Source organism: Pogoniulus pusillus, chromosome 2 (assembly GCF_015220805.1).
Source record: "Pogoniulus pusillus isolate bPogPus1 chromosome 2, bPogPus1.pri, whole genome shotgun sequence".
NCBI classification, from domain to species: domain Eukaryota; kingdom Metazoa; phylum Chordata; class Aves; order Piciformes; family Lybiidae; genus Pogoniulus; species Pogoniulus pusillus.
The window spans coordinates 42295109-42318478 of record NC_087265.1 but is presented as its reverse complement, the minus strand read 5'-3'; the positions used below and the strand labels follow the sequence as shown (position 1 = coordinate 42318478).

The following is a 23370-nucleotide window of genomic DNA, read 5'->3' as shown; positions in this document are numbered from 1 at the left end:
AGGTGGGCATAAGCCAACCTCAGGAGGTTCAGCAAGACCAAGTGCAGTGTCCTGCATCTGGGTCAGGGCAATCCCAAGCACAAATCCAGGCTGGGCAGTGAGTGGCTGGAGAGCAGCCCTGAGGAGAGGAACTTGGGGGTGCTGGTGGATGAGAAGTTCAACAGGAGCCAGCAGTGTGCACTTGCAGCCCAGAAAGCCAACCAGATCCTGGGCTGCATCAGAAGTGTGGCCAACAGGGTGAGGGAGGTGATTCTCCCCCTCTACTCTGCTCTGCTGAGACTCCACCTGGAGTACTGCATCCAGCTCTGGAGCCCCCATTACAAGAAGGATGTGGAGATGCTGCAACGTGTCCAGAGAAGGGCCATGGGGATGCTCAGAGGGCTGCAGCAGCTCTGCTATGAGGACAGACTGAAAGAGTTGGGGCTGTTCAGTCGGGAGGAGGCTCTCAGGTGACCTTATTATGGCCTTTCAGTATCTGAAGGGGGCCTACAAAAAAGCTGGGGAAGAACTTTTTAGGCAATCAGATAGTGACAGGACTAAGGGTAATGGAGCGGAGATGGGTAGGTTCAGGCTGGACATGAGTAGGAAGTTGTTGAGCATGAGAGTGGTGAGAGCCTGGAATGGGTTGCCCAGGGAGGTGGTTGAGGCCCCATCCCTGGAGGTGTTTAAGGCCAGGCTGGATGAGGCTGTGGGCAGGCTGCTCTAGGGTAGGGTGTCCCTGCCCATGGCAGGGAGTTGGAACTAGATGTTCCTTGTGTTCCTTTCCAACCCTGACTGATGCTATGATTCTACTTACTGTGTATTACTGAAGAAGGGATTTGATGTATTAATCCAGTGAGTCCCTTTTGCTTGGCAATATATCATCCTTATATAAAAGGAGATTCCTTTAGTAAGATCATTTTTGATATCGCAGTGTGTAAACACGGTCTGTTAACCTGGCAGACTGTGCTGGGTTTGTACTGAGAAAGGAGCAGGTTGGTAATTCACTGCTCTGTGATGCCTAACAAAGACCCTGTGAGAGACAGAGAAACTTGCAAGTGTAGTCTATCGCCCTCTCCTGGAAACAACACAATTAAAGCGTGGCTCCACTGGAAGCTTTGCGGCTGCAATGCGTTGAGGTTTGCAAGAGGGAAACATTGATTCTTAATATTTTAGTGCTACTGCTTCAAACACGACCCTGATACATACAACAGACTACTGCAAATCTGACTTGATCTCAAGCCGTGGTTAAAATCTCTTCTTAGTAAAAGAGTTAGTTGTGTGCAGATCTGTAGATCATATCTCATGTATTGGGTAGTACAGAAGTGTCTTGTAAAAAACACTTTACACCTGAATGATGTAAAAGATTCTTTCTCATGAGGTTATGCATAAAAGTAGCCCAGCCAGGAGTCTTGCAGCCACAAATAATGCATCCCTGTACTGTCAAAGAGAAACTATGATGCTTATTTTATAAGCAGTCCCTGAATCTGCTGCGAGATCTTGCAAGTAGCTCTTGCATCTGCCACTGAAGTGTGGCAGATGTAATAATTCTCATGATTAGAACCAATAATCTGCAAAAGTGTTTGGCTTGTGCTTTGTGGCCTAGTTATTTGTGTATGTGAAAAAGGAAACTGATAAAAGCTTTGTGGAAAGACTTATGCTCCTAAACAAAGACATGCTTTAGTTAGCACAATGTGTATTGAAGTACTTATTTCTGGCTTCACATTTTTGAACTATGCTAAAAATAACACACTGAGAACAGTCTGTTTTATTTCCTTACAGTGCCTCTGAAGCACTTTCAGGATTTTCCTGACTATCTTGTGTGTAGTGAATACTGATTTTGCACAGGGCTTCTCGTTTCCTAATGTTAACCTGTGGTTAAAAGCAAATTTCAGTTTTACTATTAGGAGCATCCTTAGGAAAGTGGTCACAGTGAAAAACAAAATCAGAAACATTATGGAAGGAAAGCACCCATCATGAAATTTAGTATTTCTAAAGTACTTTAACACCTTTTCTTTCATTTGCAGGCACCATTACCAGAACAAGAGGGACCATCTGCTGGAACAGTAGGAACATTTGAACTGATGAGCTCCAAAGACTTAGCATATCAGATGACAGTTTATGACTGGGAGCTCTTCAACTGTGTGCATGAGGTATGAGAATCTAACTGCTCAGCAGATTAGAATCTGTCTGCAGATTTAGTTGTACCTTGTAGGTTTGTGCATTGTTTGCAGAACTGTCTTTAAGTTTGATTTTAAAAAAATAAGACAAGAAAGCCACCAACAAGATTTGAAAATACAATGCAGTCTTCATTTTATAGGTAGAATGCAAAAAATAAGGTTAAACTTGTCATGGACATGTGTTGCTTATCGAATTACATTTGTATGTTTTAAGGTATTAAGCTACTTATACATATTTTGTAGTTTTAGTATGTCTCAGCTATTGTCTGCTGGATGTGCAGCCTGAATCCTTGTTACCTGTTTAGCAATAAATGTAAACTGCAGAGCATGTTTCTGAGCATGTTTCTCATGTTCAGACATGAGAGTTCTTAAAAAGAACAAGAAATCCCAACTGTTTGGCTTTTTTTTTTTTCCTAGTTGGAACTGATCTATCACACTTTTGGAAGGCACAATTTTAAAAAGACCACAGCAAATCTGGACTTGTTTTTAAGAAGATTTAATGAAATTCAGTTCTGGGTAGTCACTGAGATTTGTCTTTGCTCTCAACTCAGCAAGCGTGTTCAGCTGTTAAAGAAGTATATTAAGATAGCAGCCCAGTAAGTATCCAATCATCATCTGTGAGCTGGGAATGAGGTTCTGGGGATGTGATTTGTTGTTTTAATTTTTTGTGTTCAGATAGCCATACAGAGCAAAGGTTAAAAGCATTCTGTATATGTTAATTCTGTCCATTTCCCCATAGGGCTGTATAGAACCTTGTCAGTATATATTTCTATTTCCTCTCCTAATCTTGCTTCTCAATCTGTGATCTCTTACAGCCACGTTTTCATAACAAATTTGTGAGTAAATGTATTTCAATTCATTAGGAGAATCCTTCATTTACCCTTACATGCATTAGTAAATCTTAATATGCAAAACAGAAAATTATATCAAGACAGCCTTTATTCTCCTGAGAACAGAAGTATTTCTGATGCTGCTCGAGAAACCATTCTCAGAACTGCCACAACTGGGAAAACCAAGAGGGAACAGGAAAGAGATGGAGATATGACCTTTCACTATCTGAAGGGGGCCTACAAAAAAGCTGGGGAGAGACTTTTCAGGATATCAAGGAGTGACAGGACTAGGGGGAATGGAGCAAAGCTGGAGATGAGTAGGTTCAGGCTGGACATGAGGAGGAAGTTCTTCAGCAGGAGAGTGGTGAGAGCCTGGAATGGGTTGCCCAGGGAGGTGGTTGAGGCCCCATCCCTGGAGGTGTTTAAGGCCAGCCTGATCTAGGGTAGGGGGTTTGGAACTAGATGATCCTTGTGTTCCCTTCCAACCCTGACTGATTGTATAATTCTGTGTTGAGACTTGTGTTACCTACAGCCTGCTTGGGACATTTTTCTGCTATTTTTGTTTACCAGATAGTCATTTTTTTGCAACTTAGAATCACAGAATCAACCAGGTTGGAAGAGACCTCCAAGATCATCCAGTCCAACCTATCCCCAGCCCTATCCAGTCAACTAGACCATGGCACTAAGTGCCTCATCCAGGCTTTTCTTGAAGACCTCCAGGGACGGTGCCTCCACCACCTCCCTGGGCAGCCCATTCTGGGTCTGAGGACATTTTTGCTGTCTGTATAATTTTATGTATATTAAATCTTAATCTCTTTGGAGTCCTCAAGACAAAGCTGTCAGCCTTGACTCCTCATTGCTGAAGTCAAGGGCAGTGACGTAACTGGCTTGAGAGGGAGCAGTAGCATGCCCCTGCCCTGCATAGCTACACGTTTCTTTCACTGCTGCTTTCTTCATTCGTTTCTAGTTCCTGGTGTATTTGTTGCATCCATCGCTGTCTAAACTGTTTGGTGAGGTGTGCAGTCAGCTTGTCTACAGCTGGGCATTTTCACTAGAGAAGTTATTACTTGCAGTTAAACCATGAGTTTTAACTTTTTTGCATTGTTAATTGTATTTGTGTGAGGGAAGAGATTGCTCTTAAAACAGTGATGCCTCTCTCTTCCCAGTTAATGATTCCACATAGCTGAAATCAGTGTTCATGTGCAAACTCTATGTCAGCTCTGCCAGTACCAGACTTCTTTCTGGGATCTGCTTCGAGCCCTCCAGTCAGATTATGGTTGGTCTAAGCAGAAGATTTTCATAATCATAGAATCAACCAGGTTGGAAGAGACCTCCAAGATCAGCGAGTCCAACCTAGCACCCAGCCCTATCCAATCAACTAGACCATGACACCAAGTGCCTCAGCCAGTCTTTTCTTGAAGACCTCCAGGGACGGTGCCTCCACCACCTCCCTGGGCAGCCCATTCCAATGGCAAATCACTCTCTCTGGCAAGAATTTCCTCCTAACATCCAGCCTATACCTACCCTACTTGAGACTGTGTCCCTCCATTCCATCTCTGGTCGCCTGGGAGAAGAGGCCAACCCCCACCTGGCTACAATGTCCCTTCAGGTAGTTGTAGACAGCAATGAGGTCAGCCCTAAGCCTCCTCTTCTCCAGGCCAAGCAACCCCATCTCACTCAGCCTCTCCTCATAGGGTTTGTGTTCCAGGCCTCTCACCAGCTTTGTCGCCCTTCTCTGGACACATTCCAGCACCTCAACATCTCTCTTGAATTGAGGGGCATAATCTAGTACTGGGCATGCAAGATCAGGTTTATATTCAGAATGGAGGGCAGAATTTACCTCTTCAGTTTGTAAAAATATATATCCTGCATATTCCATTACCTCATTGCACAGAGCAAAACTGGGAAGCAAGCCACCCGGAGTCTGGCAGGCTCTGTCCAGGAGAGGGCAGTGGCACCCACACACAGGCGTCTCAGGGTCTTCCCTAAACTCAAGGGACGTGAAATGGGAAAATGCTGAACTGTTATAAATGAAGATACAACAGTAATTTCCATAAATGCTTGAAATTGAATATCCTAAAAATTACAGCTAACTCTCTCCTTAATGAACTGCCCTAGCCTGTGAGTTCCTCAGGGTCACGGCTTTAATCCTATGCTATTTACAACAGCTTGACAACCTCCTGTTTACTTCCATGTTTCTAGTATCACTACAATGCTAAAAATAAACAGCTAAAAGCAGTCTGCTCTGCTGGGTCCTCTTTGTCTCCTAAAAGCAGAGAAATTTGAAGCAGAAGGGTTTCCTCTGCACAAAGCAAGCAGCCAGATTTAATTGCAGCCGCTGGAAAGGCACTGGGAAGTTTTGCCAGGCTGCTGCCCTCTGTGCAGTGCTACCATGGTAACAGGTGCTACAGCATGAGGTAAAACAAACACAAAGTGCACCAAAGTTAGAGGGGAGAAAAAGCCAAGGAATTGGATCAAAATATGCAGGCCCAGGCCTGGAAGGAAGTTTTCCTTGTGCAGGTCCTTGAGACCTAATGAGAACTTTACCCTACCTAGAAGTATTAGACTCGTTAGAAAAGTATTTGGGGAGAAGAGCTCAGTGCTGCACTATAAATCTTAGGCATGACTGGTGGTAAGGAGATGCCTTGCACGTCCTGATTTTCAAAGATAACTGTTGCTGAGAATCCTCTTTCTGTGACCAGGGACTCAAACACCATTGCAGAAGGCACATAATTCATGTCTGCCATCCCACATGCCATGTGATGCGTGCTCCCTGTCTGTGTGGGCCAGCACAAGGCCAAGTGCTGGCTCCAAGTGCTGCGCACATGTGCTTCAGTTCCAGGAGCTGTTGTTGCCTTTGCATCGGCTGCCAAAGGAGGTAGAGGTTAACATATTCATCTCTTTTCTCCAGCCCTTGTAGGATTAAACTTTCAAACATGGTGGAGAAGTGAACCTCTGTCCCTGCAGTGAGGTCTTCCCACATCAGTTGTGTTAGCAAAGCCATCTAGAATGTACTTGCAGAGTCTTAGGGATGTCCACATACCCAGTTTGTTTGTCTTTCCTCTCTGCAGATAAACACACAGGCTACGTAGAAGCCTTCTGGTGTATCACTCTACTCAGACACTGTAATTCAGGTTTTGAAAATCGTGCTTTCCACACAGGTGTATGTTACCAAAAACGTTTTGAATGGTGTGTGTTTGTACAGGGAAAATGCCAAGGTGAATGTGCTTCTCTGAGTACCAAGAGCTTTTAACCACCATTGTCTTTGTGTTAAAGAGAAGCCTGTGTTCCTGTGTGTGTGCATGTGCTCACACTTCAAACCAACAGGAAGATTTTCTGATACAGTCTGTTTTGGGAGGGAGAGAGACCTCTCCTTTGAGTACTCTGTGGTGCTTTGGAGGCTCCATCTTCTGACAGCACTGGTTCTCCTTCCTCACAGTGGTCCTCTATCTGGAGTTGAGTGGTTTAGTGTAGAGCCTGTAGAATTTACAGACTATTTGGTGTAGAATGTCATACATTTAAATGGATTTTAATGGGGACTTTGTCAGATACATTTCAGCTGCCTACTGTGTTTCAGCACTACTGATGTGTGGTACTAATTATTTTTACCATGCCTCAATTTATTCTCAGTGTCACAGGCTGATGGACAGATACCTCATTCTGGATTTAGTTGTGCCTGGAGAAAAAGTTATCACTGGCAGCCTATCCTGGCTGCTTTTCATCCTTATCTCCCCTCAGATCCACTAACAAGGCACTCCCTTGACCTGTTCTGGTCAGAATAAGGTGGAGTAGCTTTAGCATTTCAGTTTGTCTTTACTAACCTTGCTCACTGTCCCTAATCTGATGTGGGAGCTTTTCTGTGAGCAGCTCTGCCAAAAGATCTGAGGAGGCAGCAGTCTCTGACAGCCTGTCAGAAAAGAGAGACGTTTTTAAAACGTTCAACTTTCCACAGTGCAGACACAAGTGAGGGACAGATCTAAAGGACTTAACCACTCAATGTATCGAGTCTGGTGAAATGGACAGACAGAGAAAAACAGAGTAACAATAGGGTGATGTGGCAGTTAAGCAGTCAGGCAGTAGGATGTGATAATTGTACTAATTTCATCAGGAGCTGAGAATACTTCAGGAGAGCCAAGATCTTCAGTGATGAATTAGAAAAATCTGAGAACTATAGCTTGAATCTTGTGAAAGTTCTCTTGGTAAACAGAGAAGAAGCAGAAATTGAGGGTTTGAAACTAGACATTGGGGAACTAGTTGTGAAAAAGAGCAATTATTTGCAGGAGCACAGATGTATGAGATTTAGGTTTTGTTCTCTTGCTTCCCATGGAGCCCATGAGCCACCTGATGCAGTCACAGCTGAGCAGCTATCTGGGCCTTTTCCTGTCAGATTGTGTCTACTGCTGCATGTGTTGTATATTGGATCTACCATAAAACTCCTTTACATGTTACATGTTTTCCTGCTTGGTAGCAGAAGTTCTCCTTTAGCTTAGGGATGAAGGGTGACCTAGAGCTCTTAGTGCCCAGGACCTCTTATAATGACACTAGCGACAAATGGTGGTTCTTTGCTGGAAACAGCCTAAAACATCCCAGAATCTGCAAGTACCAGCTAGAGATAATACAGAGTGAGAAATGACCGGCACACAGGTATCTTTAGACAGCTTGTCTTCTCCCTCTAAAAGGAGTCAGCAGCCCAGTAAACTGTAATGAAGGTTGTCCAGAGACAGCATCCAGCATTTGCTATCTCTTCAGAAGCTGTCAGCAAGTTCTGCAGCAAATGAGGTTGTAAACTAGTTGCTTTCCACTGTTCCTGGTATTCCCTCGGACTGAATTGATCCCAGTTTCAGGACTGTGTTTCTGGGTGAGAAGGAGCTGCAGAGATTCCTATAATGTCCTTACAGAAGCTGGCACTCAATGAAGTGGAAGCAGAAGAACATTTTAGGAGAGAGGGCAAAGGAACCTCCAGAGCATGGTGAATTATGCACAAGTTGGTAGTTTGCCATAGGTGTGCTGACCAGGGCTGCCCAAATCCCATCATATCTATGCAAGATGACTGAGTTCAGCTTTCTTAAGGTTGCCATTTGTATTTCTGCCCTGATACATGCAACTTAAACCCTGGTCCTTTGTGTTTCAGCTGTAAAGAATACAAAAATCTGAATTCCTTTTTTGCTATCATTATGGGACTGAGCAATGTTGCTGTGAGCCGTCTCTCGTTAACATGGGAGGTAAGTCTTAGTTAAAATCCAATTCCAAGAAGTTTGGCTGAGATTTGTGCTTTTAGTTAGCCAAAACATCACTTGGGCTTTTATCATTGATAAAGTTAGATCTAGTAATTCAGCTCCTGGGCAGAAGACTTTAGCTAAGGCTGACAATTTTTATTAGTCTGTCAGTATAGCCATAGATGTGTTGAATAGACTCATAGAATTGCCTGGCTGGAAAAGAGTTTTAAGATCATCAAATCCAACTATAACCTACTATCTCCCTGTACACAACTGTCAGACCATGTCCCTGAGCATGTTATCCAGATTTGTTTTAAAGACCTCCAGGGATGATAACTCCACCACGTCCGTGGGCAGCCTGTTCCAGTGCCCAATAATGCTTTTGGTGAAGAAGTCTTTCCTAATACCTAATCTAAACCTCCCTTGGTGCAACTGTCCAACAGGATGAGTGAGTTAGCCTGTAAACTTCTTACATCAGCCCATCCTCTGTTTGACTTGAGTGATCATTTAGTGAGATCACTCCATAGATACTTCTCTAAAATCCATCCTCTGTTTGCACATATTACTTTCTGCTCTCCATACAGACTCTTTACCCTGTTAAAATATGGCTTTGTTATAAGCAATTCTGGTTTTCTCTCTGACAGGCATTCTCCTGGTTACTTTCAGTTTGGTCTTCATTCTCAGAGCTTCCACCTTATTCTGTGGCTTTGCTCTTTTGTATGTGAGTGTATAAAAAGGGTGCAATATCCATCAGGATGTGGTAGTAAGCACGTGTAACCACTAAGAGCACAGTGGTTGTCAGAAGCAGTGCAGGTTTGAACGTGCACGTATTTTGTTCATTAGAAATTCAAAACAGTTAGCATGACTGAGGTCATTGATGCAGCTGAGACAAAAATTTGAACACCTTTAAAAAGTGCTCAGGAGGTAAGACTTAACACATCTGAGAAAACACCAGCCAGGTTTTCAAAAGTACATGTTGCAGATGGTCAGGACTAAAGGCAAAGATTTGCAGATCAATTTCTCAAAATAATGACCCCTCATTTGTGGCTACTGAGAGGAACAGCTGGAAATGCTGAGACAGTAGAGGAGTAGTATGAAGAGAGAATTGAATATATATACTGCATACAGCAATCTGAAATGGGCACAGGGTCTGAGATGAATGGGCACAGGTCATTTGCATGTGTGGGGTATGAACTTGAGTTCAGGGAAGTGTTAGCACACTCTGGTTCTGTAGAACAATCAGTTTATCAAGAGAATCTCTGCAGCTTGATTTTTAGCTATATATATACACACACATACCTTAAACCCAAACATATCAAGAGCTGATTTTTGGTATATTATGCATTTACATTAGTTGCATGCACAGATTAGATATTTGCAGGTGCAAATGTCCAATTATACCTCTTATTTCACAAATACCTAATCTGCATGCATATGCAAACTAGGCACACAGTTGTTCACACACATCATTAAAAATTAGGCCCTTGCTGTGGCACAGTGTAAATATCTTGCTAGGGTACACACTCCAAATGCAGAAAGTATTGCAGAAAATAATTTCTGCACTATAAAGTCTCTTATTAATTTTTAACATTACCTGCTGCCTGTAGTAGTCTGATTTAATAAGCAAATACAAAGACATTTCTGGCTAAAACTACAAAGCTGGCATGTTCTGAGTGTACATAAAACATTACTGTGATCTCTGAAACTAATTTGTTAAACACCTTATTGCCTTTATAATAACAATAATTCTTGTGTATAATGTGAGAAAGAAAATGTTTAGTGAAGTCCATCTTATTCCACTCACTGGTACTGTGGACTGAAAAGCTATTCATTTCAAGTTGTGCCAGGGGAGGTCTAGGCTGGATGTTAGGAGGAAATTCTTGCCAGAGAGAGTGATTGGCATTGGAATGGGCTGCCCAGGGAGGTGGTGGAGTTGCTGTGCCTGGAGGTCTTCAAGAAGAGACTGGATGAGGCACTTGGTGCCATTGTCTAGTTGATTGGATAGGGCTGTGTGATAGGTTGGACTGGATGATCTTGGAGGTCTCTTCCAACCTGGTTGATTCTATGATTCTATGCTTAATTTACACCCTAGAAAGTGGTAAAGGCCCGTGGCTGCTGAACATGTCAAGAACTTGAGCAGTAGTTGATGATATATCAACATGAACAAAAACCCTCCTGGAAATGGCCAGGCATGGATTTGAATGTTGCAAGGGCAGTTCATCATAGGTATGAATAATTAAGCCACCCCTACACAGATTGTGTGTGAATTATGAGATAGACTATAATCAGGAATGTCCTGAAACCCGTGTCTTGAACCTTCACTTAACATTCTGAATTCAGTGATTCTGATGAGAGCTAAACAAAACTCTGAATCTAAACATCCCAAAGGAGTAAATTCAAGTTGTGGTTTAAATCAGGATCCAGGTTTTCTGGCTGGTCCCGTCTCTATTTATAATCTGGTTGCTAGGAGACATGTTGTATTTTAGATTAGCACATTGTTAGAAATATCTGGAGAAAAAGAGCACTTTCCTGACAGGGCACTGTAGAAAGGACTAGCATTTATAGTAAAATTGCCACACAAATTTGATTCAATTAAGGTTTGCTATTTTTGTTTTTATTGACAGAAACTTCCAAGCAAGTTCAAGAAGATCTATGCAGAGTTTGAAAGCTTAATGGTGAGTAGCAATAGATCCCTTATTCCATGCACAATCTGAGCTAATTCAGTTTCTGAGTAGCTGATTTGAATTCCTTGATTCAGAACACTTTATATGTCCTTGTTTGACTTTAAGAAGTTTATGATCCCATTTTAGAGCTGCTAAAACAAGTATGTATGACTAATAAATTATACTCTTAGGAACCTACTCTGAGAGGACTTAAGTACCACTCAAAATTAATCTGGGAACTCAGAAAAGCTTTATCACATGTTTTCCAATAGTACATATGGGAAATTATCTTTTCCAACCTGGATTTTTCCAGGCAATACGTTTTAGTGTTAAAATCTATGCAAAAACTGTTTCTGCAACTGCAAGGAGGGAGGAAAAAAAATGTGTGTTTCCTTTCGTGAAGAACTGCTATTTGGCATGAAAACTGTATTTAGAAGCTGCATTCTCATCATGTAAGGTGTGTGGGAGAATGATAGAAGTCGTCTTAGTTTGCAGACCCACCTTTAAAGCCACAAGAGAAAATAAAGATTTGAATCAATGCCATCACAGCTAACTGAATGCATGAAGTGTCTCAATACATGCAATAATTATTTGATTTCTCTTTTTTGTCTTAAGGATCCTTCAAGAAACCACAGGGCCTACCGACTAACTGTAGCTAAACTGGACCCTCCAATAATTCCCTTCATGCCACTGCTTATAAAAGGTAAGCTTGGTTCTTAGCAGAATTATTAACTTGAAAGCTGTTTGTCCAGTATTTGAAGAATAAGAGTAGCAGCAAGAACAAGGAAAAATCGATCTGTGTGAGGTATGATCTTTTTCCACTGTAAAAAGCATAACACAGAGACAAAAAATCTCTGCTGTAGTACATCCTAGTATCATACCTTAATTTTACTAGTCTCAGAAATGCAGAAGATTAAGAACTACATTTACTTGTACAGCTGCTTTGATTATTTCTAAGGGACAGGTAAAATGTGCTACTGTTTTGTGTGGCCACGATTCACTCATAGGTTTGTATGTGGCTTTTCTTTCTGGACAGACATGACCTTTACTCACGAGGGAAACAAGACATTCACTGACAAGCTGGTAAACTTCGAAAAAATGGTATGTAGGACATATTTGAAATGAGCATTTTAAAAGACCTCCCTATTCATCTCTTGAAAAGTAAAATTCTCAACAACGACTTCGAGGGCTACAGAAAGTGAAGGCAAGACCAAGAGCTGGCAAAAATAGTGTGCGTTGCGCACAGTACCTGAGACCTCTGTGTTTCTGGAAAGCCTCAGAGGTAGAGAAGTAGTTACCCACTGAACCATACAGAGCCAAAATGTTTCCTAGGAGAGGCAGAAGCAGTGACAGGAAGGAGACCTGTTAGAGACAATTTTTAACAGGCAGTTTGGGACCAAGCTGTGATTTTAACTGCTGTTCTTTAAACAGGACCGAACTGCCTCAGGCTGGGATAGTTCTGCATTGCTCCTCAGAGAATGAAAGAAGCTTTAACACAGAACGTGCACAACATCTTCTTTTCTTCTTTCCTTTAACAAGGGAAAGGAGACTTCTGTGACTGCTTTCATACTGGAAAGGGGGATCAAATGATAAATGGTTAGATTATGCTCAGATTTCATTTATTTTAAATCCTGCGTCTAAGCTCTCATCATTTCAAATACCCTTGTCAAAAAACTGCAGGCAGGCAACTTCCCATGGCAGAAATCTCAACTGAAACTCGAGTTTCTCAGCAGGGAGAAGCAGTTTTCTTGTTTTATTAAGGACATATTTTTAATTAATGTGCTTCATGACACCTACATCTGAGAACCAGTGTTAGCCAAGCCCAGTTATGAGCAGCTGCATTGCAAAACCAAACCTGACTGACTGTTCCGCAGTAAAGTGCCATTCAGTAGCCATGCTAGAGGCTACTCTGGCACCTATTTTAGTGCTACAGCAACCAGAACTATCCATGTTTATTTACACTGCACTATAAAGGAGTTTGTCTTACCTGCTGAGCTCTGATATTGCAGAGAGGAAGACAGGAGGACTTCCAGGTCTTTAAGGAAACCTCACAGAAAAATGTTTGTCACTGAGTGAATTCTTCTCTTTGATTTGTTTGGAACTTCAGGACTGCTTCTGTCCTAGGGTGAAAATAACTACTCTTCTAAGCTGAGACTTTTTTGTGAGTAAATGGTAGTGCTAATGCCTAAACAAGGGCCTGACCTCACTTTGCAATCATGATACTCTGTAACTGCATACACAGCCTGTGTTGCCATCTCCTTCCAAAGCAGAGGCAGAACCTGCAGAAAATCACTTTTTTTTTCTGGACTAACTGTTCTAATTAGAATTGATGTCTTTTTTTAAGGTAGATAACAAATATTTGGGGGCATACAATGGGATCTCAGACTTGGCTGGAGCACCCCGAAGTAGGATGGATGGCAGCAGCTATATGACCATGGCTGTATGGCTGGCTCAACGTTCACCTCACTTGGCGTAACTACACCTTGCTGAGCCAGAAGAGCCTGTACAGCCACAGGCCTCACAGCTGTATGCCTCATGCTCTTCTCTATGCCTGGTTATGTGTAAAAGCCATCACAGAGGGCAGGAGCTCTCCTGTGAGCACCTGCCCATAGACAGAAGGTTCAGCCCAGGCTTGTCATTTGGAAATCATTCTGCACTGCTCCATAGCAGATTGGCACTCCCAATGCCAGAAGTGCATTTTATAGCAATTTAAACTCATCTATACCTAGGCTCCTGAAGATCTGCCCTTTTCACCCTAGCTTGCACATTGCCTTACCTCGAGAAGTATGTTATCTCCAACATGAACTTAGTAGTAGCACCCAAAGGTTTGAAGGAAAATTTTACACCTCATGAATGTAGTATCACTGATCTAGAACAGTAATCTGAACTTTGACCATTCCCTTTAAGAGAGAAAAGTGAAGATCAATTAATGTATGTTTGATGCAATGCATTTTTTAAAGAACCAAAATGCTGTCTCATGTCCTTTCACACAACAAAAAGGCAAACATTCTTTGTCAGTACTCTAAACCTCTAGCCTACTTTATTCTCCAGGCCTTGCTACAGATATATCTTTTGTGCTCTTAATGTTCTTCACTGGCTATTCTGCATGCTCTTACAACCTTTTTATTGCTTCTCTCAACCCATAGCAAAGCAAACCTATTCAAATTCCACCCATGTAATTCATTCGAATCCTTATGTGGACCTAGCAGTGGTTTTTATGTGTGTCATCAGGTCCAGCAGAGAAGAAAAGCCTACTGTTAAACCTCAGTTGCTACCACCTGCTTACATTAAGCTTACAATTGTCATATCCACACATAACTGCCAGATACTAATTAGTGAAGACAAGACCACTCAGCCAGATAACACACAGATAAATTCATCTCTCTTTTACATAAGTATAAACTCAAGTTGGTTTGGTGATGTTTTTCTGCCAGGTTTAGGAGAAAAGCAGAAACCAGATTTCCTCACAGGAATGCTGTCCTGCCATTTGGTATTTCTGCCTCTTTGATCTGCTGGATGATGTCCTGCTGTGAGCAGATGGAGGTACCTCTGAATATTGCTAGGAGCCACTCTTACTAATCTGCCTAGAACATCATCTTTCTTTGGGCAATTGTTTCCCATGATCCATTCTAATTTTGATGTTTTCTGAATAAAAATATCTGGTCACTTGCCACTGGAGGAGGTGGATCCCCCTCACTCTCATGTAAGCACAGTAATGAAACTGAGAACAGCCTCTGCATTCTCACCACAGAGCTCTGATCCCGACAGCTGATGTGCTGCTGACAACTTTATTCTTGTAGCTGGCAGCCAAAAGTAGGAGTTTGATCTACTGGCATCTCTTCAGCTGAACATCTTCCTTTCAATCTTTTATGTTTTCTGATATTTCTCTTATTGTTTATGTTAAGTGATGCATCTTAAAACACACAGGCTTAGACAGTGTCTGAGCCAGGAGTTCTCCAAGTGCCAGGAATAGCAAGGCCTGGTTTGCTAAACGTTTGTGTTTCATGGCTGCCTGAGCTCTGCTCAGAGCTTTCCTTCTGGCTCAGGCACATGTGGTTCCATCACATCTGGGGAATTCTGAGTGAACAGCTTTTGTCATAACACAGGAACTTGCACTACAGCCTTTTCCCTGAATGAGACAGGAGAAGAGGACACTTAAATGATCTTCCACTTGTCCACAATACTCTATTTTCACAGAAAATTGGTAAGAGATTTCTTATGTTTGAGAACTCTGGATTGTTTTTTTCAAGTTTGACAAAAATATCTAGAGATGAAGGGAAAAAAAACAGCTGGTGTTAAATGACATTAGCTCAGGGTTTTATAGCAAGTCAAGCTTAAAAGGAAAGGGACTGAGTACATTTTTTCCTATTATACCTTCCTATAAATCAGCTTTTTCAGAGATGCAGTGGCAGAACTGTAGCATTGACAGTAATGGGAGGATATCACTGCAGAGCATTGCTGAGCTTTACCTGCTGCTGCCTTTGTAACTTCCTGCTCCATCTTCCCCTTCCCCATCTCCTGATCCCCATGAATGCCACTTACTTGGAAGTGGCTTTGAGGAGTGGGAGGGCAAGAACAACTAGCCCAGGAGGAGAACACCACATGTGGTAGAGCCACAGCTATGTATAAAGAGGGAAGTTTGTAAGCAGCCCCATTTGGTTTGTATGAGATGGGAACAAACAATATCAAATGTGCCAGAAATAGGCATGCTCTTGTAGTTGCACTGTACTTGTGCTTTTTATTGTGCCATTTGTTACATGAATCAAGGCTGGAAGAAACAAACATTTGGCCTTAAAATCCAACCTGGAACATGTCATTTATACTTTTCTCAGTAAGCAGACAAAATAACTAAATTACTAGTATTAGTAGTACAAGCTTTTAGTAAAAGGATTTGACTTCAATGGCAAACAAAACATGGTTTTATAGTAGCACTGAAGATCTTTATCTCACTATAAGAAGCTGATGGAGACAAAGTACAGGCTGTTTACACCATCATGTTGCTCAGATGTACTTTCTAAACTGGGCATATACTCCATGACCTGCATCTTTTCTCCACTGTGAGTTGACAGTAAATGGTAGCTCTAAGTGTTGCTTTAGATGACCTATGTATGTAGCAACTGAAGACAGACTTGTCATAGAGGAACAAGGAATTAATAGGCTTGTAAAGGTATTAAAATACTGCAGTTGTAGTTTAGAATCATAGAATCAACCAGGATGGAAGAGACCTCCAAGATAATCCAGTCCAACCTATCACTCACCCCTATCCAATCAACTAGACCATGGCACCAAGTGCCTCATCCAGGCTTTGCTTCAACACCTCCAGGGACTGCGACTCCTGGGCAGCCCATTCCAATGCCAGTCACTCTCTCTGGCAACAACTTCCTCCTAACTTCCAGCCTACACTTCCCCCAGCACAGCTTGAGACTGTGTCCCCTTCTTCTGTTGCTGCTTGCCTGGGAGAAGAGACCAACCCCCACCTGGCTACAGCCTCCCTTCAGGTAGCTGTAGACAGCAATGAGGTCACCCCTGAGCCTCCTCTTCTCCAGGTTAAACACCCCCAGCTCCCTCAGCCTCTCCTCACAGGGCTGTGTTCCAGGCCCCTCACCAGCTTTGTTGCCCTTCTCTGGACACATTCCAGCACCTCAACATCTCTCTTGAATTGAGGAGCCCAGAACTGGACACAGCACTCAAGATGTGGCCTGACCAGTGTTGAGTACAGAGGAAGAATGACCTCCCTTGTCCTACTGGCCAAGTTGAGGACACATTTAGAGCTGCAAGTAGGTGAAAGATAAATAGATGATAGTAGCCAGCAAACAATTAATTAGTTTATGATCTTGAATAAACATTTGTCATTTAGGTCCATTACTAACCCTCTTTTCAGGTGAAGGAGAGCCCCCAGAGCTGTCAGTAGTATATCTATTCCTATGAACTCTCTATGATTTAGCAGATACAGGACAATAACCTACAACCTGCACCATAGTAACATTCAAGTGACACTGCTTTTATAGCTATATATTTGGAAAAAATGAAAAAGCTCTTTCCTAGAATTATGTCCTGCCAGAAGAGAAAGTGAGGAGCACTGAGCATGGTGCTCCCGAAGGACAGCCAATACTCATTCCCTTGACCACTTACTGATTTGTGCTTTTTTTAAACCTCAGCTGCATAATCCTGCCAGTACAGAAGTTCATATTCACAGGGAGAGAGGGGGAAGATGCAGCTATTAGGGAACTTTATCTGTGCCATTTCTCAAATCATGTGATGGACAGCCTGAACAAAGATCACTTTCCATGGCAGCATTTCCATGTCACGGTATGCAGCACGTCCCAGAAATGGCACCTGTAGAGGGAGCAGAAGTCATGAGAGAGCTCTGAAAGTGCTGACTTTCAATAGCAGCCCATGACAGTGCCATGATGCTGGCCACTGATGCTTCTTTTTGTCAAGCCTCTTCACCCTTCAGGTGCGAAATGAGGATTAGAGAATCTGTGCATATTGGTTTTCAGGTTTTGTGGAGATGAACAAAAGGGAATTCACACTCTGATCCTTATGCAAAAAAAGGGCAAACATTCTTTCATTTTTGGAACATAAAGATTATGCAAGAAGTGTGTGACTAAAGCCCTTAGTAGCTTTCTATGGCATGTATGAATATTTATAACATTTAGAAACCTGAATTTGGAATGGATGAGAAGATAATGTGCTGGCCTGCTGCCACTCTTCCAGATGCATAAAATTTGAAAGGGTATGGTTGTGTATGTATGGCATGCTGGTAGTAGCAGTGCTTCTTGTGTTGTATGCAGGTGATTCTATTGCAGAAAGAAGCACATTTACGTTTGCATAGCTTTTTGATACTGGTCCTTTTTAGCACCGAGAGTAAACAGAGGCCAATATTTGTAGGCATTAACTCGAGGTAATCCTCTATTCAAAGAAAAACTGTAACAAGCTGGCAGTTAAACTTCCATGTGAACATTTTCTCTGCCCATCTTTCTAGTTTTCTTGAATCAGAAAAAGGCAATCCAATTTATCATAAAATCATAGAATCAACCAGGATGGAAGAGACCTCTAAGATCATCCAGTCCAACCTATCACCCAGCCTTATCCAATCATAGAACTATAGAAACAACGAGGTAGGAAGAGACCTCCAAGATCATCCAGTCCAACCTATCACTCAGCCCTATCCAATCATAGAACTATAGAAACTATAGAATTATAGAACCAACCAGGGTGGAAGAGACCTCCAAGATCATCCAGTCCCACTTAGCACCCAGCCCTGTCCAGTCAGCTAGACCATGGCACTAAGTGCCTCATCCAGGCTTTTCTTGAACACCTCCAGCGAGTTATAATTGTGTATGAACTCTGAGGAGCCTATGCCCTAAGTTTTACTGTGTGCTAGTAATAAACATCTCATTCCATTGAGTGAGGGCTTACAACTAGCTTGTAAATCTCACACAAAATTTCAGGGAGGTATGGAGCAACCTGGTGAGAGTGTGCTGAGCTGTGCTAAAACAGATAGCTACCCTGTAGTCGTTGGAACATGTTAAACTGCTAGGCATTGATTAGGAGTAGCATTTCCCTCCTCTTCTTTCTCTTAATCTAAGCAAAAGAAATGGAAACAAATGTTATCCTTATAATAGTGGTGGAATCAAACTATCTAGCTAAGGAATTCAGTTTCATTGATGAATTTTCAGTTTCCTCAATATCATGCAGAAAAAACTAATTTTGGCCCCCCATTAGTGGGTAAACTACCTGTGTGGTGCTCATCACACAAGCCAGTTTAACTTCTGCAGTCTATGGCTAAATCCAAAATGTTTTGCTTTATATTTTAGCTTCATTTCTGTTCTTAAAATCTGCTGTGAGAAAGCATCTCTTTTATCAGAGCACATCTTTTCTTACCTGAGTGAGTGAAATGATGGATTATTTACTGAAGGGCAAGCACAGCCAGGAAGGACTGAAGTGACTTCTGCTTTTTTTGGTGAATTGACAACTGAAGTTTCCATGAAAACTGAATCCACTTTGTGTGTTAGGTTAGATACACTCGTGCAAGCTAACACTAAGGGGTCTGTTTGATGAAACTTGACAACAGGAGCACAGTTCTAAAGGTGACTTCCTCAGCTATGAATCAAGCATGCTTCCAGAGGGCATCAATGCACATATACCCTCACACGCTCATTTTACACTGTCATTTTCCAGGAGGACTGTATTTTAAGCTCAAATTCATATTGAAAGGTGAAAGCTTTTTAACTGCTGAGTATATTCTAGCAATGGCCTTGCTGCTGGGAACTAATAGTCTTATGATTAATGTGTACATACTCCAAAATGTTCTACATCATACCCCTTTTACTTTTCAATCTGGGAAGACAGTACCAAAAAAACGAACATTGAAGGGGCTGATTTTCACAGGACCACAGGATATTAGGGGCTGGAAGGGACCCAAGTAGATCATCAAGTCCAACCTCCCTGCCAGAGCATTTTCATTCTTAGCTAAGGCCCTTTACAGCATGCAAGCAAGAGTGTGTTCTCTGAGCACATGTAAATTACACTCGTGCTCACTTAAAGCCTGTGTAAATGCAAATCACACCCTACGTATGAGAGTATCACATTAACATTGCATTTTCATCCATGTGACTGCTTTTATTGGCAGGCTCAGGCACACGCTCAGGCACAGTGAGGTGCTTGGTTTAAATGAGGATGGAGCACAGTGCTTGTTCTCTGATTGCATCCCATCTTTTCTTTCCAGCGCATGATTGCCAACACTGTCAGGACGGTGAAATTCTGCCGAAGCCAATCGTTCAGTAAGTGTGTTACAACATCTGCACAGTCAGCTACAGTAATTGCAACTAATTCTCTGTGTATCAGAACTCAAAACCCTGCTTTCCAGTGATTCTTCTATGTTTGGAGCCTCCAGTGTTTAACAGGGTGAAATATCCCTCAGGAACCTCTAATAAGCTCCTTCTCCTTTATCACTTTTCCAGGCATATGAAGGAGCTAAATATCTGTGAGGTCTCTACACAGCTGTCAAATTAGAATAGGTTGAAATTAGCCTCTAGGTTCAGAGGTGGTTGAAGCAGCAGCACACAGAACCATGCAAGACACTTGCCTGGATAAATGGATTTTGTAGGAAACCAGGCTGGAAATGTGATGTTTTAAATGACATAACTGTATAAGGTGAGGAACTTAAAACCTATTTGTCAGCATGACTGCCAGAACTTAAGGCCCCATGAGATGACAGAGCTGTATGATCAAACAGGCTTGCTCTGTGGGTCTCATCCCATTTAGGTGCAGTCACACTGGCATCTCCTCAGCACTTCAGCCACACAGCAGCTTTCCTCAATAGCAAACAAAATATTTTAATAAAAATAGGTTTTTTTTCCCATATGGCTCAAAGTTTACCTCTAAAAGATCAGATTAAGAGAGCTGTTTGGTTTTTTTTCTCCCACCATCAAGTTTTTTTCTGGCTGTATATCTTTTAATTGTAAGGTATGAAGGTCTTGTGAGACCTCTGTGTATTTACAAGTGGAAGTGGATTTTCACTATACATGATACAGCAAAATGTGTGTTTATAGAATCATAGAATCAACCAGGATGGAAAAGACCTCCAAGATCATCCAGTCCACCCTAGCACCCAGCCCTGTCCAATCAACTAGACCATGGCACTAAGTGCCTAATCCAGGCCTTTCTTGAACACCTTCAGGGACGGTGACTCCACCACCTCCCTGGGCAGCCCATTCCAATGCCAATCACTCTCTCCTAACATCCAGCCTGGACCTCCCCCAGCACAACTTGAGACTGTGTCCCCTTGTTCTGTTGCTGGTTGTCTGGGAGAAGAGACCAACCCCCACCTGGCTACAGCCTCCCTTCAGATAGTTGTAGACAGTAATGAGGTCCCCCCTGAGCCTCCTCCAGGCTAAACACCCCCAGCTCCCTCAGCCTCTCCTCACAGGGCTGTGTTCCAGGCCCCTCACCAGCTTCATCACCCTTCTCTGGACACATTCCAGTATCTCAACATCTCTCTTGAATTGAGGAGCCCAGAACTGGACACAGGACTCAAGGTGTGGCCTGACCAGTGCTGTACTGCATCTGAGTCCCTTGAGTCTTAGATATATGCCTGGGTATCTAAAGTAGATGCTTCACTGTTTCTTTATGAGAAGCTACCTAGATTTAATTAATATAGGTAATATTTAATTATAGGTAATTAATACCTATAGGTAATTAATATAGGTAATATTTAATTAAAACATAAGCTGTTCACTGTGAGGTTGAAGATACTCAGTTTAACTCAGTGATGTTTCATAGTTGTTTCATAAGTATGATGCAGTTAAGTAACATAAATTGCTGAGGCATGAACGAAGCCTGGTCAACAGGTTAAGCAGTGTAAACTGGTTAAGTAATTTAAACTGATAGTAAACACTGTGGGGCAGCCACTAAATACCACAGTGTTACAAATAGTTCATACTGAGCTAGAAATACTTCATGGAAAGAAGCTTAAATCAATTAGCTAGTTTTGAATCTGGGTGAAAGCTGCTAGTTGGAAAGCTTTAAATCACACTGGTTGGCTGTATAATTTATAGCTATTGACTGGTAAGGTGATACATCAAACTGTAACCAAGGGCCATCAAATTGAGCAAAGGTAGCCGAGGGTATCTGGAAGAAAAAGTTCATTTGTGAGGGTAGTGACCAGAAAGACAATGAGGTATGTTCCAAAACAGCGATGTCAAAATGTTCTTGTTGTAGCTCCCCAGGATCTGGCGTACCCTGTGACAGCTTGTAAAGAGTTACGCACTCTGCTCAGGCATTTGCTCGTTTGAAACGTATCAATCCTACATCATTTCTCTCTCGCCAGACCCCGACGCAGCCCTAGCTAATAAGAACCATCAGGATGTTCGGAGCTACGTGCGGCAATTAAATGTGATTGACAACCAGAGAACTTTATCGCAGATGTCTCACCGCCTAGAACCGCGTCGGACATAAGCATTTGGAGCGATCAGCGGCGAGAAATGGTCTTTTATCCTCTCAAGGTCACTTGCTAAGAACTTCACTTTCTCTGCTACCGCACTGCCACTACAAAAACAAGCGAAAATGCATTCTGAGGTCTTAGGCAACGCACAATGTACCAGCCTGTCAGAGAACTTTGCCTGAGGAAGGATTTGTGCACTCTAGCTGTGTGGGTGGCCATCTTGTGTACCGTTAGTTCAGCCTCAAGTGTAGTAAATGATCTCGCAGACAGATAGACAAAGGCAAAAGATCCAGTAGGGCAGTTAGTGAAGAATGCACAAAACCCCCTTCTAAAGCAGACAGTGGTTTTCTCCCTAATTAAAAATGGCCATTTTGTCATCTGTTCTCCAAGTCAGGACCGAAACTGATGATCAGTTTAGCTTAGCCAGCTGCTGTCGAGCTCAGTAGAAGATGCATGTAGGCGTCTGATGAAAGAATGTTTAGGGTATAGTTCCATTCAGAGAAGGCTTACAAATATCTCCATTTGAAATACAACAGATACTAGGAACAATGTCTAAATCTTCATCACCTTGCCTACTACTGTGAGCAGTATGACCATATTGGAAAGCTAACAGGACTTTTGAATGCTACGTAGATCAATCTGCATTTACATTTTCCTTCTTTTTGTAAACTACCAGTCAGGTTTTTACAACAGTCCATTGCAACACTAAGGGTGTCAAAATCCAGAGCATAAAGGTAGCAAAGAACCGGTTCAAAAAGAGCACAATACACACAAAAAGGATTTCAAGAGAATAACATCCTGGGCACTAAAACTTTTAAACTTCAGCTATAATTAATTGTGGCTGGTTAATACATTTTCTGGTCTTAAGCATTTACAACTACCTTACTTTTCAGCCAATTGTTTTGCACTTTCAATAGACTGTAAATAAGTAAATGTTAATTCATTACGTTCTGGAATATTTATTGTGCCAAAATAATTCAGTTTTATTTATTTTATTTTAGCATGTTATGGGAGTAGAGCTTTTGTCTTTATGTTTTGTGTGCATTTTATGTGTGTAGGAATTGTGTCATGATTTCTGTAAATAACACACAGTACCTTATTAAATGTGAATGCTGGAAAGGTTTAGTCGCTGGCCTTATTTGCACTTTCAGCTTCCTTCCTAAATAAATTCTGATGCTGTTAATTGGTTGATACAGCAAACTTTGTTTGTCATTTGTTGGGCCTCAAAACTGCAGTTAGCTGACATCCACTGTGATAGGGATGGCTGCCCAGGGAGGTGGTGGAGGCACCGTCCCTGGAGGTGTTCAAGAAAAGCCTGGCTGAGGCACTTAGTGCCATGGTCTGGTTGACTGGCTAGGTCTGGGTGCTAGGTTGGACTGGCTGATCTTGGAGGTCTCTTCCAACCTGGTTGATTCTATGAATATAAGCCAGTCAGATCCATCCCAGCTACAGAGGATGACAGTCTCAGTCATAAAACACGATGGTTTTATTAGCTGTTTGTTTTGAGTTTCTAAGGAGGCTCTCCCTACCCTCCCATATAAAGACAAAAAGCAT

At 42.2% G+C, this 23370-nt stretch overlaps 1 protein-coding gene across 4 annotated transcripts in view; it reads left to right on the top strand.

The window, feature by feature from the left end:
• RAPGEF4 (Rap guanine nucleotide exchange factor 4) overlaps window positions 1-22999 on the top strand; it is a 175305-nt gene extending 152306 nt beyond the window's left edge. For all 4 annotated transcript variants that reach the window (XM_064162704.1, XM_064162713.1, XM_064162731.1 and 1 more), the window contains 8 exons: window positions 2007-2132; window positions 2577-2755; window positions 8121-8211; window positions 10830-10880; window positions 11484-11571; window positions 11905-11969; window positions 19600-19654; window positions 21703-22999. In XM_064162704.1, the coding sequence (XP_064018774.1) occupies window positions 2007-2132; window positions 2577-2755; window positions 8121-8211; window positions 10830-10880; window positions 11484-11571; window positions 11905-11969; window positions 19600-19654; window positions 21703-21830 (783 nt within the window). In that variant the 3' untranslated portion in view covers window positions 21831-22999. The remainder of the gene's footprint in view (window positions 1-2006; window positions 2133-2576; window positions 2756-8120; window positions 8212-10829; window positions 10881-11483; window positions 11572-11904; window positions 11970-19599; window positions 19655-21702) is intronic.
• The last annotated feature ends 371 nt before the right edge of the window (window positions 23000-23370 follow it).